Here is a 15,937-nt window from a genome sequence, read left to right as displayed (position 1 = left end):
GACACCATACCATACGACTCCATACTTTCGTCAGGCCGCTGTTAGGGCCTTTCAGATGGGAATGGTGGCTCCCCAGGCCCTACGTATAATCCAAAGTGCTAAAGACATGCAACATCACTCTTTGGCCTGGTTCCTTGCGCACCTTGGAACCATCGAGGGTGCCTCGATCAACCGCAACGAGGAGGCACACTCGGCTGCACGAGGTTTGACTGACCGTGCGCTGGGTAACGCGTCAAGAAGAATCTGTCAAGAAGACTCCTGCCTTTCCCGGACTCCTCGCTGTGCACGGCCCAAGCAGTCACTCTCATACTTCTGCAAAAAAGCATTTACACGAGCCCCGCGGCGCTCCACACAATGTATCCCGAACGGTTCCCAAGGCCGGACTGCCCATTGTGCGGTGATTATGCGGACTTCGAACATATCCTGTGGGGCTGCGCGTCTGCCGGTCCCCCTTTCACCCAAAAGGAAATGGTGAGGCTAATTAGGGCCCAGGATCAGACCTCTCAAATCCTGGAAGTCCAGAGGGCTCGCGACAGGACCATCAGGTTTCACCTGATGGTCCCCGAGTGGGCCTAACCAAGTGACGTTGAGTTTGCTACGTCTACAGTGGACCAAATAAGGTTGTTTCACTCACTCACTCACTCACTCAATCACTCACTCACTCACTCACTAACTCACTCACTCACTCACTCACTCACTCACTCACTTACCGATCGAGAAGCTACCAGTGTGTCTCAAAAGTCAATCAGCAAATGAACTGTAAGTTTCAGTACAACGGTGCAGTTGCTACAATTAAGAGTGAATAACTCTGGTGAGACCAACGTCTAGTTCTTTATAGATCCCTAAGAATTTGACAGTATATAAGTTTCTTACAGGACACAATGCTGCCGCATAATTTTTATTGCAGCCGCGATTTCATGACTCTATGTATGCGAAATTCGTTTACAAAAATTTCCGGAGTTGACAACGTAATAGACCAGTTTAAGACTTGCTTGTGACTGGAGTGGGCAAGTCGCGCACCGCTGTGGTGTCCCGGAATCGTCTATTCTTACCAAATGTGGCTGGAAGTAAACCGGATTGGAAAAAATTCCTGCTTGCGTTAGCGCTTGGGCAGTATGTGCTAAGTGTTTTACAGCCAAGTTGTTAGCCTCTACTTGGCCAGCATTTCTCCTGACGTGCTCACAATAAAGAACACGGCAGCTGGAAAAGAAGTTTGTGTTTTAGTTTCCGCGTAACAGAATTATGCCTTCTGGTATATTCGAATTACAATGCCATGATATCATGTCTCTAGCGTGTGTGTATGTCATACTTTACAAACTTTTTTTGTTATTTTACTTTGAAAATTTTTAATAGTTTAGTAATTCACTTGCACAGGCGGAATGCCTTCAAAAATGCGGAGGGACTTCAAGCGACAACTAGGGAAAGGGCTTTGTCTTTCAGTTTCCGCGCAATAGAATTATATTCGTACTATATACCGAAGCTATCATGTCTGCAGCTTGTGACTAAATTGTAATTTACGTATTTTCCTACGCAATTTAGTTTTAAAGCTTAACTTAGTTCAATAAGGCACCTGCGCTTGACGGACAACCTTTAAGGATGAGGATGTATGCTGCGCTTCCGAACGTGTGCGTGCGCCCTTGACGTACGTCACTTGTGGTGGCAGTGCTTGCCTGTATTAGCGGCGAGAATTTGGAGTGGCGCCCTCTCTCGAGTGACGTCATGGACAGGACGCCGCTCGCTGCGGCTCGCTCGGCTGGCGCGCGCGCTCGTTCCCTTCGTGTATGCCTGGGGAATGGGTGGCTCGTGCCGTACTTATTGAAGGGTTTGTCGGTCTCTTTCTGCTGTCATGCCTGAACCACAGTTCCTTCTCGAAAAGCGCGTGAGACGAGAAAATTTACGGCTTGGATATCGCAAGTTATGTAGCGTTGAAGGGGTCTAGTGGTTTTACACTGCAAATGTGCGCTGACTGTCCATAAATTTTGCGAACAAGAATATGTGCAAATTCAACAAGCGAAGTTGCGTATGATGCTTCTCTAAACACTTAACACTCCCTTAGTATTTAGCTATGAGAGACATTCCATTTGACATGGAAGAAAAATCTTGGTAATTGGCGTCAACATGTTATCCGTGTTAGAAAGACACTGCCCAGCGAAGCTGTCATCATGATTCTTATTACTCTGGTGAGTCGTTCTAATCAAGTACGGCCATTTATTAATGCGTAAAGAAAGAGTTAGGCGCGCATTAATTCGCGCCTATCTCTTTTGTTTACGCATTACAAAATGGTCATACTTAACTATTTCATATGCAAAAGTTTGTTGCTACTTCCACACACCTTTTCTGCAACAGGCCTCCAAAAAAGGAAATGCGAATGGCTGCTAACATGACGGCGCTTCATTTAGATTATTTACATAAGTAATTCACAAATACCACAGTAGCAATCACTTGAAAGAAAAGTTTCGTGGCTAAGATCAAGAGCCAATCAATTGCAAGCGATGAAATGTTTCCAAGTGGCCCTCAGTAGTCTTTATCGACATTGTGGCATACCCCACACGCAACGGTAGCACCCGACTGTCGGTATGGCATGCACCCATTGTTCGTGAAACACATCAGTTCACTGCAAATTCGAATTGAAACCATAAAGCATCTTTACAATGCCAGATGCAATGCCTAAAGTATTCTCGAGGTACTACAGCGCAGCTTAGATTGCATAGAAATGGAAAATTCAAGCACCTTCTGCCTCAGCGTGTCTCCGTTCCACGTGGTTTAATTATACAACTGGAGAACTATTCGCTTCGTCGGTACATAAAAGAGAACCTCCCAAACCTTCATAAAGAAAACACTACAAGCCTTACATATTTCACTTGATTTTTCACCCTCCACCGGGGAATTATGATCTTTTCAATATGTCCCATACTACGCATGATTGACCCTTCCACTTCCTTCTGACTGCAACCATACGGTCCAAAAGGAGTATTTCACAAAAAAATTTGGGCCGAGCAGCCTGTGCCAGTTCGCCAAACAGATTCGTCATGTATATTCCTCAAGCAACAGGCACCAGTAAATTTCTCAAGTGCTCGAGTTGAACGTGTAGCACGGAAAATGGAATCTGTATTGGTACATTCCTTTTCCTGCTTGTTCTGCAAATAGCTGTAAGCCTTCATTAGCTTTCTTCAAATTACTGCCACTTAAAATAAACACGTGAAGAACCGCCTAATTTTCAGAAGCAGATACGGAAGCAAGTAGTGCTTGTAGAATGTAAACAGTAGTGTTAGTTATGTCCTTGTGTTACTGCCGAGCCTTTCTCTGAAGAAATGCGAAAATTCGATATTATACCATGAACCATTCGTCGTGAGCAAACCTGTTTGAGCAGATTAAAATCAAAGTAACTGTTGTAGAAGTTGTGTAACTGTTGTGAAGTCGTGTAAATCAAAGTCACTGTTGTAGAAGTTGTAATGCAGAAGTCGTTTGTGACATACTTGTTGCACCGCAGCAGGTATGTTATCATAACTGGATTCTTATGTACTACGTGATCGCAAATGATTGGCAATTCGCAAATAGAATTCGCAAAGATCGCTTACGATTCGCAAATAGAATCAGAAACACCTTAGACTTCTGCCAAGCAAAGGACCAGGCAGGATTCCGTAAAGGCTACTCAACAATAGACCTTATTCACACTATCAATCAGGTGATAGAGAAATGTGCGAAATATAACCAACCCTTATATATAGCTTTCACTGATTACGAGAAAGCGTGTGATTCTGTCGAAACCTCAGCAGTCATGGGGGCATTCCGGAATCAGGGTGTAAGACGAGCCGTATGTAAAACTGCTGAAGGATATCTATAGTGGCTCCACAGCCAGCGTAGTCCTCCATAAAGAGAGCAACAAAACCGCAATCAAGAAAGGCGTCAGGCAGGGAGATACGATCTCTCCAATACTATTCACAGCGTGTTTACAGGAGGTATTCAGAGACCTGGATTGGGAAGAATTTGGGTAAGAGTTAATGGAGAATACCTTAGTAACTTGCGATTCGCTGATGATATTGCCTAGCTTAGGAACGTAAGGGGACAAATTCAATGTATGCTCACTGACTTGGAAAGGCAAAGCAGAAGAGTGTGCCTAAAAATTAATCTGCAGAAAACTAACGTAATGTTTAACAGTTTCGGAAGAGAAAAGCAGTTTACGATAGGTAGCGAGGCACTGGAAGTGGTAAGGAAATACATCTACTTAGAGCAGGTAGTGACCGCGGATGTGAATCATGAGATTGAAATAATAAGAAGAACAAGAATGGGCTGGGGTGCGTTTGGCAGGCATTCTCAGATCATGAACAACAGGTTGCCATTATCCCTAATGAGAAAAGTGTATAACAACTGTGTCTTAGCAGTACTCACGTACGGGGCAGAAACTTGGAGGCTTACGAAAAGGGTTCTACTTAAGTTGAGGATGACGCAACGAGGTATGGAAAGAAGAATGAAAGGTGTAACGTTAAGGGATAAGAAAAAAGCTGACTGGGTGAGGGAACAAACTCGAGTTAATGACATCTTAGTTGAAATCAAGAAAACAAATGGGCATGAGCAGGACATGTAATGAGGAGGGAAGATAACCGATGGTAATTAAGGGTTACGGATTGGATTCCAAGGGACGGGAAGCGTAGCAGGGGGCGGCAGAAGGTTAGGTGGGCGGATGAGATTGAGAAGTTTGCAGGGACGACTTGGCCAGAATTAGTACATGACCGGGTTAGTTGGAGAAGTATGGGAGAGGCCTTTGCCCTGCAGTGGGCGTAGCCAGGCTGACGATGATGATGATGATGATGTACTACGTTTTTGCGGTTGTGGATCCGTGCATGAAAAACCCTCAATTGGCTGGTGTGCGCTCCTTCGGCTGGCACTGTAGCGTTGGCTTGAGAGCTACATTGTCGTCTAAGAAATGAGTTCTTTAAATAAATTTTCGCGAATGAAGACATCGTAAAATATATTGGAGGCGGCTGCCATAAGTATACAAGCAGAGAGAACGACGGCGAACAAACTAAAACACCTCAGAAAGCACCCGGACACCGCCCGAATTATAGTCATGTACCCGAACTGTAGCAGACGACAGGCGCGATTCCGTGCCCTAACGTCACTCGAGCGGCGCTCGCAGCGTCCCTGTAGTTAGTTCTCGGGGCTAATAACGTCGGTTGGGGTGGTTGGGTTGGGAATAACTTCCGAACCAGCTCACTGTACGTGAACTTTCGCAGCGTGGAATGAAGGCGGACACTTTTTCCTTCTTTCACCCTTCTTTTGACGTGAAACGACTTTGAAAATGGTCCGATGGGGTGGATTGCTGAAACCGCATCTAAAGAAAACATAATATCGTTTATAACTTTGCAACCGTACAGTCTACGCAACTTTCTTGGTATCGTTGCGTAAAGGAAAGAAGCCATTACATGTTGATGCATATGTGTCGTGCACAGATGGAGCCATTCTTGCGCCAGTCATAATGCAGTTGCAGCTGAATTTAGCCTGTCATGTGCGCTCAGGGAGGCAAAGGTCACCACTATTCCTGAGGAACAGAACGAGAGTGTTCGCGTTTGAATGATCTGACTGAGCCACAGTTGGTATAAACAATCAAACTCAAGCCTGCTTATGAAGATGTATGAAAGTGTGCAGCAGAAATTTCACGCTTCCTCACTGATGGTGCCAGCGTGTTCCACACGCAGCGTCCAGAAATGGAGTGAAGAGACTCGGGCAGCAAGACGCAGCTAGGCACTTCGTGGTCACCACATTTCACCACTGTGGGCCCACTACAAATAGGCAGTTGCAAGTTTGGCCGGCAGGATCCCTATTATATGTTTCATGAGCTAAGCATGTGACCGTTTTATTGTGTACGTTTGCCACTTGCCTTAACTCAGGGGTCGTTGTGCACAGGAGTGACCATTCTTCAGTCATGCATGTGTCGCGTGCGACGACGGCGTCATTGTCTCGCCGTGCATGATTAAATAATATCTAAATTAAGCCTCGCGCGTGGCTGTGAGACATGCATAGCTCGGCAGTACGTTTGTTCATCAGAGCAGAGATGGTCACGTGTGAGGGAGCTCCCTATCTCATAGTACGCATACTTCGCCAAACTGGCGCTCATCTGGAGTTATAAGGCAGGCCTACAAGTGTGCCATTTCGTGCAGAAATTTCTCGCTTGCTCAGCTTTCACGGGTTTTTCGACACGCAGCATCCATAAATCGCGTGAAGGAATTCAGGCAACAGGGCCGTGGCTTATCCAATCCCTTTTCTCTCTGTACTACATGTTCGTCTCGATAGGAAGCGTGAACGCAAAAGACTGACAAAAACGCGGGATCCCTGAGACGGCGGCGGTCTCGAGTGGCGCAGTGTCGGTTACCACCATCAGTGCGATCATTTCTTTAAGTTAGTGCCCGGACACCCTATGGAAAAAATTTGGACCAACTATTAAAAGAGAGCGAGCACAAATGCAAAATTACACCCTAAAACCCTCGCTATAACTGTAAGTTAAGGTAGTTATATAAACTTTCAAATGTGTGAATCGAAGCAATATATATATGGTTACATTATTTCTCTACCCTAGTGCCCATACAGCCTCTGCATCATGCAGAAGATGTTTCACATACCCCACTGCGGCTGCGTCCCTTATGAAACCTAACCGAATGTATTTCCTTTGATATGCTAAAAGCACTCATAACAAACTATCTTACCTGGTTCTGCTGATCGCTGTGACCTTTGGAATTGTTTCTCTTATGCACAGATGGAATGTTCATAGGGCGATCTTAGCATGCATGAAATAAGCAATTATACCAAACTAGTATTGGCAAAAGTAGATTCCACGTGTTTCTGAGACTCCCATTGCTTCTTTCAGCAGACTGCCCTAGCGTCTACCGGTGGCATAGAGCAGAATTTAAAGAACTTCGCCGATTTCTGGTTTCGTGTTAACGTTATTTACTACATCAAAGTGCAGACTTCTGGAAGTATGCGTCTGGAAGCGTTATTCTTCAAGTCTATTTCTACATTATACTAATTAAACCGTCACCTGAGCCATTTCACCATTCAGTACCGGGAACACTGGAGTATCACTGAAGTTCATATAGTATCACCTGAAACACGGCCAACACAGCGTCGTGCGGTTAAGAGAAAGGTTGTCTCCGCCGAAGGGGCGTTTGGTTTGGTGGAACTTCCAAAAGGTCTGGTTCTCAGCAACTCCTGCTGAGATTTCAACCTGCTGTCTAACTTCAACGTGACTTATCTACTACATCACATTAAGCATACAATTTGGTCCATAAGAGTGTTAGAGAACGCCACACCAGGAAGAGACCTTGGAAACCGAATTGCAAGGCGTATCCAGCTCGTGCCCACTCCACGAGCTGCGCATCTTTGACTGAACGAATTCTGGGGTTTCAAGTGCCAAAATCACACTGCAATGGGGGACACCGGATTAATTTTGACCACAAGCGGATCTTTAAGGCGCATCTAATTTATAGGACACAGACGTTATTGCATTTCGCCCACTGAAAATGCGGCCGCCGCAGCCTCGATTTGATCCCACGATCTCGTGCTTAGCAGCACTACACCATGGCCGCTGAGCGACCGCGGTGGGTGTGCCACGCGTATCTTTATTCTCTTCCTTTTATGCATGCTAGTTGTGCAGGCCTCGTTAAGCTGTCCAGAGAGGGCGCAACAGGGCCCCTCGCCTATACGGGACGCCGAAACAAACACAGCAGCAATGCAATATGAAGGACTGTACGTGGGTACACTGTGGCTGGCGTTGTGCGTGCCTGGGGGTAAAGAAGTCACACGGAAGCGGCAAGCAGCGCCGAAAACGAGGTCAGCTGCTAACCAACCACATTCTTCGCGACAGACAGCTAGCGGACCAAGCAGTACAATGGGAAAATTGTCAACCTAGTGTTCGCCGTTGATGTCTGCCGTAAGGGCAGTCTTCAGCTGTCGATGTAACCACTCGACCATGCTATTGGCACAGGTACGGTGGGCCGTGGATAGGCAGTGAGTCGTACCGACTAGATGAGCTAGGGACGTAACTATGGCGGATTCAGAGTACCGCCCGCGATTTATCGTGACACTCGTGGGACCCCGCCGAAGCGTGTGACCCATGTGGAGACGAAGGATTGAGAAACAGATTGAGTATTGATGTCGGGTTAGGGCGCGGCCTCAGGACAACGCGGTTTCACGAACATTACACACGCAGTTGCAACCGCATGAAGAAGCAAGTAGTCCTACAACGTCGATGCTCACCAAGTCGGAGCGTCGGGCGGGTGGTAGGAAAGGCTGACCCGGGTACTTGGTGTGACGCGTAACATTGTCGAATTGGCAGGGCGTGCAAGTATGAGGTCGCTTAAGCATGTCGGTGTTCATGTGAGGCCAGGACGCAGCGTTCCGCCTCGCGTCGCAGCGTTGCTCGCGTACCGGCGAGATAAACAATGTGAATATAAGTAAACAGAGCGCGTCGGCACTTCACTCGGGTAGGAAATGCTGAGGTAAGTTCACTGGGATGTCGCACCAAAGTTATCTTGTTTCACACGGATGACGTAACAGCTGCAGTCAGAGAGGACGGAAGATATTACGTAGCACTTGCAATTCGCATCTTCGAGCTGTGTTGTCGTGATCCGCTCCAGGTTTACGGCTTGCGTAGGAGAAGTGATGGCAGCTATCCGTGAAAGTGTGCCAGTAGCTTTCCTTCTCCACTACTCCCGGTCACCAATGTAGGAGCAAACCAAGAGGACAAGACGTCAGACTCCGAAACCTAACTGCCAGCCTTGTCGTGCACGTGTACACGCCACGAACCGCGCATCCTCATTCTCTATATATTTTTCTTGTTCATTGTGCAAGCCACCTTAAGGTAAGGAAGGGGCCGCGGCAAGCGTATCTGCAGGAATAATTTTTTTTTCTCCCAGCAGTCGCACATTAGTATCTTAAGAACAGGGAAGTTCACTCTCTCCTGACTTCAGCACAGAAGCTCGGCTTCAGTGGCATCGCTATGTAACATTAACAAAAGACATACTTGCGCTGTAACACATCTTCTGCATTTCAATTTGCAGAACAGAGCGTATTTTTGCCGCCATGCATGAAGCGTCTGCTTGACTTTCATGTGCCGTGCAGAGATGTTCGAGACATCGATCTTGTTTCGGGAGCTCTATCGGAGACACGCCTCGACGGAGCAGAGCTTGGTGCCACCTTCGGCTGCGGTGTGGCCAGGCAGTTTCACCTACTGAAATACGCAGACAGGTTTTACTACGAGCATGCCAACCAATCAGGTTCCTTTAATGAAGGTAATAACTTTGAAGTATCTTGGAAAAGCAATCAGTAGTTGAAATGACATTCTAAAAATATAGAGAGCGGTGATAAATGAGTACTCGAGGAATGACATTCTAAGGTTGGTATTCTAAGATGTCGTGCACTACTTGAAATAAGTATTGGCTTTTACGCAACAGTAGCAACAGTTCCTTTAGTCTATCTAATTCGATCATACGGGCAAGGCACCGTTCATTTGTCCAGTAATATAGGGTATTTAACCTCATGCATGCAGTCGCGTGGTATGAAACAATATGATGGACGAACGAAAAGCTTTTAATCTGCGAAATGCTAATTGTTGTGTTTATTTTCGTTTAATGTACGCAGACATGGACGAAAACATAAATGAAACGGGGGAAGTTTAGTGCGCACACATAATAAACACACTTGCTGCCAACAAGAGTTTGTCTACTCGACCTTTAAGTGACACTGCAGTCATTGCTGACGCCTCAAACGTCAGCAGAAGCTTGCATGAAGACCGTTTGAAATTTCTAGAAGACTGCACTGTTAAAAAGTTTTGCACCCTTATGGTTTATTTTGCCTTACAACAACAAACGTCATCTGCCTTGCCTAAGTTTCCATTCTTGCTGTGTCAAACTCAAACCACACATTCTGCTCGTGTCTTCGAAGACCTGGTGCACAACGTTAAAGAATAAAACCAGGGCAAGATACATGATGATTATTTGTTGGAGAACAAGGCAGTCCGAAAAAGGACGAACCTTTTTAAGGGTGCACGGAACCTCCCTTATGTCCGTTCCCTCTAATAGATTTTGTTGCGAAGTTGTAAATTACGCGCTTGAAGTGAGAAATGTGCTGCTTATGAGGTTTTGTATGCCGTAAGAAATTTCTCTTACCAGATGCCTTTAACATGGAAACACTATCACGCGTCTGATGTCAATTCTGCCAATACCTACACGCTAATGTGTTTCTCTCTGAGGTCGTCTCACACCTAGCGCCATGGTACAAACCGTATTGCAAACCATTGTATGCATATGTCATGAGCTTTATTTGGATGTGTGCTGGAAACTGGATTTGCCTCGTTCGTATCTCCATTCCGTTACACTGAAGGCGACCCCTGACATCATTGACGTGTTCTGGTCGTCGTCGGGCCAGCTCGTGAACCCGGCTTCACCGTCACCATAGAGAGAAAACCTCACCACTGGAATTAAAATCCATGCCCCGGCAACAATGTACACTTGAAAGTCGGGCGCGATAACCACGGCGATACATCGCAACAACAGCGCCGAGTAATTACGGCCCGGTATTGGGTGGCAGACTGAGTGTAACAGCGGCTGCATCTGTACAAGTATTTCGAAGGCCAGGACAAGCAATAGAATAGCGGACGAGGTGGACAATATATGCACCTCATGAAAATTGTTCTTTACTAGATTGCGTCGTGTTTGTATGTAATTTTTCGTTCGCGAAAGCGGTGTGGCCAGCACAACCGATGGGTACGGGACAATGACGAGGATGAGGCTCGAGCATGGTTCATAGCGGCAATACAGGACCCGCCTAGAATCTGCCTATTCGTAGAAAACAATGTCCAAAGCATCCTCGGTGTCATTGCCCAACAAGAACATCGCAACACTAACTCCATGTAGTTATTTTTATTTTTATTTTTATGTTTGCATGGTAGCTCGCAGGATTCACTGCACCCCTGTGCCCCATACAGCCCCAACAGAAATGTAAGGGAAAAAAATACCCTCTCAGCTCTTTCACCTGAGACGTCGGTCAGTTTGAATATTTCTTTTTTTTCCTATTTGAGAAAAATAAATACTCGTATATGTAGAAGCATAATTTTCATCTAGGACTTCACAACCTTTTTAAAATTGCAAAGTAAAAAAATTTAAACACAAATATCACAAATCTTTAACTGTGCATCGAAAACAGATACTGCAGTCCTGTAAATCGAATCTGCTAGAGCATATAAAGGGGAAAAATTTGATATCTGACTGCAACTTTCGTAGAGTTCATGCGACTGTACATAAGTGTTGTGAAAGTGCTACTCAGAAATTATTAATGTGTATAAAAGCCACTACAATACATCAGTTTCGTCCGCTCAATGTACCTCAATGCGAGAAACTTGCAGAATGTAGACATCGTAATTTATTACTAAGCTATAATCTTGAAAACTTGGTACTTCAGACTTTCTTGGACTCAGCAATCTTTAACAATTCTTTTTAATATTGACGGCATCAACAAAAAAAATTGGATTGCTGCAGTCACTAGATAGAAACAGCGTTTTGCATGTGAGCGGCAAGAATTTTCGTCAAACGCATGCCGTTTATGGCGCACAAATCAATTTCTCTGTTCTCAATATTTAGACCACAACTCCGGAACTGATCGGTTGCTTCACAGAAATCATCCAACTGGAAAAAAGACATTTTATTACCAGCAGACATTCGCACTGATTTGCAATATTTACATCCACGTAAGGTTCAAGCTACTTTGTGTTTATCGTATTTTTATTCTTTCTTCAGATCAATTGGCTACCATTCGGAAAACCACACTGACGAAGATTCTCTGCGAAAATGTATCAGGAATGGACACCGTCGCAACTAATCGAAATGCCTTCTTGCGCCCCACAAATGAGTAAGCAAAACTCAAGCTGCGATGCTGTTAGCTAAGTTTTTCTCTGTCGTTCGTAGAGCTGTGCAATCCCCAATGCTCTTACCGTAGCTTCAAAAATTTACATGATGTAAGTGTCGCTTCCCACCCAACATTGTGCAGAGGGGCTGCCTTTTCATGTTCTAGGGTATTCTTTTTTATCGTATACTGGGTGGTCGATTTGAGGTCTTCCAGAATTTTTTTTTATATCGCCTGTGGCAGAGAGCATAATTCATGACTTTGAGCTGGATTATTCAACGAGGCGGACATTTGTAGCAGGAGAAATCAAAACACATATGCAAATATTTAACGAAAATTTAGTATTTACCTTCCTAATTAATAACTTCCTGCAAATTTTAGAATTTACAAATTCTAGCCGGTAAGTTTCCAAGACGCATCCACCAGCATCAACATACTTTCTGTCCACTGCAAGACGAAGGTCTCTGTGATCTCCAATTACCCCTGTTCAGAGCCAACCGATTCCAAGTAGCGCCCGGAAATTTTCTAATTTAGTCTCTCCACCTAGTCTTCTGCCGTCCTCGACTGCGTTTCCCTTCTCTTGGTACCCATTCTCTAACCATAATGATCCAACGCTTACCAAACCTGCGCATTACATGACCTGCCATGCTCTGTTCTTTTTTTCTCTTAATGTTCATTAGAATATCGGCTACACCCGTTTGCTCTCTGACCCAAACCGCTCTCTTTCTGTCTCTTAACCTCATCCCTATCATTCTTCGTTCCATCGCTCTTTGCGCGGTCCTTAACCTGTTCTCAAGCTTCCTTGTGAATATCCAACTCTCTGCCCCATGTTAGCACCGATAAAATGCACTGATTGTACACCTTCCATTTCAATGATAATGGTAAGCTTCCAGTCAGGAGCTAACAGTGTCTGCCGTATGCGCTCCAACCCATTTTTACTCTTCAATGAATTTCCTTCTGATGATCAATGTTCCCTGTGATTACTTGACCTAGGTAAACGTAGTTCTTCACAACGTCTACAGGCTGACCCGCGATCCTGAACTCCTGTTCGCTTGCCCGGCTATTCATCATTATATATGTCTTCTGCATGTTAAACTTCTACCCCACTCATACACTCTTTCTGTTAAGGTCCTCAATCATCTATTGTAACTTGTCCGCAGTGTTGCTGAATAGAACATTGTCATCGGCAAACCAAAGGTTGCTAAGATATTCGCCGACGATCCTTACTCCTAAGCCTTCGCTGTTTACTAGCTCGAATACTTCTTCCAAACACAAAGTGAGTAGCATCGGAGAGAGTGTGGCACCCATCTCACCCCTTTCTTTATAGGTGTATTTCTACTTTTCTTGCGTAGAATTAAGGTAGCTGTGGAATCTCTGTAGATATTTTCCAAGGTATTTATGTAAGCGGTATGTACTCCTTGATTGCGTAATGCCTCTATGACTGCTGGTATCTCTACTGAATAAAATGCCTTTTCGTAATCTATGAAAGCCACATAGAGAGGCTTATTGTACTATGCGGATTTCTCGTTTACTTCAATAAAGACATGGATGTGATTCAATGTGGAGTATCCCTTGCTGAAGCCAGCCTATTCCCTTGGCTGACTAAAGTGCAGTGTTGCCCTCATTCAATTAGCAATTATTTGGATAATATTTTATATAATACAGGGAGTAAGCTAATGGGTCTATAGTTTTTCAATTCTTTAACGTCTCCCTATTTGTGGATTTGTATATTACTTGCATTCTTCCAGTTTTCTGTGACTCTTGTCGTTCATGGACATCTGGTATAAAAGCCACCAGTTTGCCAAGCATTGTGTCTCCTCCATCTTGGATTGTCATTCCATCTTCTCCTGCCGCTCTTCCTCGTTTCATGTCTTGTAGGGCCCTACTTACTTCATTGCTAGTTATAGGAGGAGTTTCTGTATCCTGTATATTACCGTTTCTCATGGAGGTATCCTGACTCCTCAGCGTACTGTACAGGTCAGTATAGAATTCTTCCACTGCCTTTACTATACCTTCGAGTTTGCTGATGATATTACCCTACTTATCTTTCAGTGCATGAATCTTGGTTTGTCATATGCAAAGTTTCCTTCTCACTTGTTTCAGGCTGCGTCCGTTTTTTACGGCTTCATCAGTCTTTCTCACGTTATGGTTTCGAATATCACTTATTTTCGCCTTGTTGATCAGTTTTGCTGTTCCGCAATTTCTATCTTGTCTTTTGAGTTCGACACTTTCATTTTTGATATTCCTTTATTATGTCCTTTGTTACTTGGGAGAGCTTGCCTACTGATGGCCTTTGTGCCTTGCCTCCCACTTCAATTGCTGCCACTGAAGCCAGCCTAGTTATGATTTCATTCATTACCTCTATGTCATCATCATCTCTGTTATAAGGCTGCACATTTGTTTGCAAGTACCAGCCTGAATTCGTCTGCTCTTACCATTACTATCTCTAGGTTGACCTGTTTCTTATTGACCAATTTTGCTCTTTCTCTCTTCAAATTGAGGTCAATACTAGCCCTCACTAAATTATGATCACTGCACATTACCCTACCTAACACTTCTACATCCTGCACTATGCTGAGGTCGGCAGAAAGTATGAAATCTATTTAGTTTCTTGTTTCGCCATTAGGGAATTTCCAGATCCACTTTCTGTTGCTACGCTTCGTAAGAAAGGTGCTCATTAATCGAAGCCTATTCCTTTCTGCAAATTCTACCAGCATCTCTCCTCTAGCGTTCCTAGAATCGGCGCTGTAGCTTCCAATTGCTTGTTGCCCAGCCTGCTTTTTCCCAACTTTTGCCTTGAAGTCACCCATTACTACACTATACTGAGCTTTCACTTTTCTTATTGCTAATTCGACATCTTCATGAAACTGATCTACTTCATCGTCATCGTGACTGGATGTTGGAGCGTAGGCTTGTATAGCTTTAATCTATACATGTTATCAAGTTTGATTACGACTACTGCTGCCCTATCAATAGTGCTATAGAATTCGTCAATGTTGCCGGCTATGTCCAGATAGATTAGGAATCCTACCCTGGATTGCTTTTCACCTGGGAGACCTTTATAGCATAGGAAAAACGCCGTTATTCAGCAAAGTATAAGCCTCAGCAGTTCTTATAATCTCACTAATGCCGAACATATCCCAAACAATCTCTGATAGCTCCTGAAAGAGTCCCGCTAAGCTAGCCTCACTCAATAGAGTTAGCTGATTGAACATCCAAGATGACATCAGTTGCCAAATATTATTTTCCGAAGTGTGGGACGAAATACATAGGCGTACAAGTTAGTTGTCTGCTTCAATCCATAAACGAACTTCTTGTTCAAAAAGTAAGTAAAGCTGTAGAGTATGTTCACGGCGAGTTTGAAGGTGCATAACTCCCAACTGGTGTGATTTTAGAAATTCATTTCAAGCCGATTTGTCTTGCAACGTCACAGCTACAATTCGTAAATAGCAATGTGTCCTTAAGTACCTAATTAAGAAGTGAGTGAATTTCCAAATAGTTGAATATGTGTTTCGATCTGTCGTGCAAGTAATGTCGGCCTTTCTCAATAACCCAGCTCAAGGACTTGAATTATGTTATCTGCCACAGGTATATATTTCGAATTCCGTGCAACTAAAAAGTGAACACCACGCATGTGTTTGCAGCCTCCGCAACTCGCATTTGTATTTCTAGCCTGGAGCCTCTTTTTGCTGGACTTCTTTTACAAACTACCATACGATGATCTGCTGCTTTCGTGAACGCCTTTGTTGCTTCTCTATTTCTAAACTACAGCATAAGCTCGTGTAAGAGCCGCACTTTTTTTTCGTAATTTTGGTGAAGTGTGGCCCTGGCAATCAACCTAACTTTTTCTTCGAAATGTTGACGGCATAGCTTTGACTTGTGCGCGCCCCGGATGTACTATTGCATCAGTGGTCAACGCGCAGCTCTCGCCATCAAGTATCGGCAGCCGTCAGTACGCCGTGAACAAAAATTGCCTGACGCGCGCGCGTGGCATCGGGGCACCGGGGCACCGGGCGCGACTCCTTCATTGAAACTTTTTTTCCCA

The 15,937-nt window shown here is 44.6% G+C and overlaps 1 protein-coding gene across 1 annotated transcript in view; it reads left to right on the top strand.

Annotated features, from left to right (window-relative positions):
- The window catches only part of LOC142558280 (chorion peroxidase-like), a 100,007-nt gene extending 88,105 nt beyond the window's left edge, over positions 1-11,902 (top strand). The window contains exons 6-7 of the mRNA XM_075670433.1: positions 9,115-9,284; positions 11,787-11,902. Of these exons, the coding sequence (XP_075526548.1) occupies positions 9,115-9,284; positions 11,787-11,902 (286 nt within the window). The remainder of the gene's footprint in view (positions 1-9,114; positions 9,285-11,786) is intronic.
- The last annotated feature ends 4,035 nt before the right edge of the window (positions 11,903-15,937 follow it).

This window comes from Dermacentor variabilis, chromosome 9 (genome assembly GCF_050947875.1).
Source record: "Dermacentor variabilis isolate Ectoservices chromosome 9, ASM5094787v1, whole genome shotgun sequence".
NCBI classification, from domain to species: domain Eukaryota; kingdom Metazoa; phylum Arthropoda; class Arachnida; order Ixodida; family Ixodidae; genus Dermacentor; species Dermacentor variabilis.
This window is presented reverse-complemented; position numbering and strand designations above follow the sequence as displayed.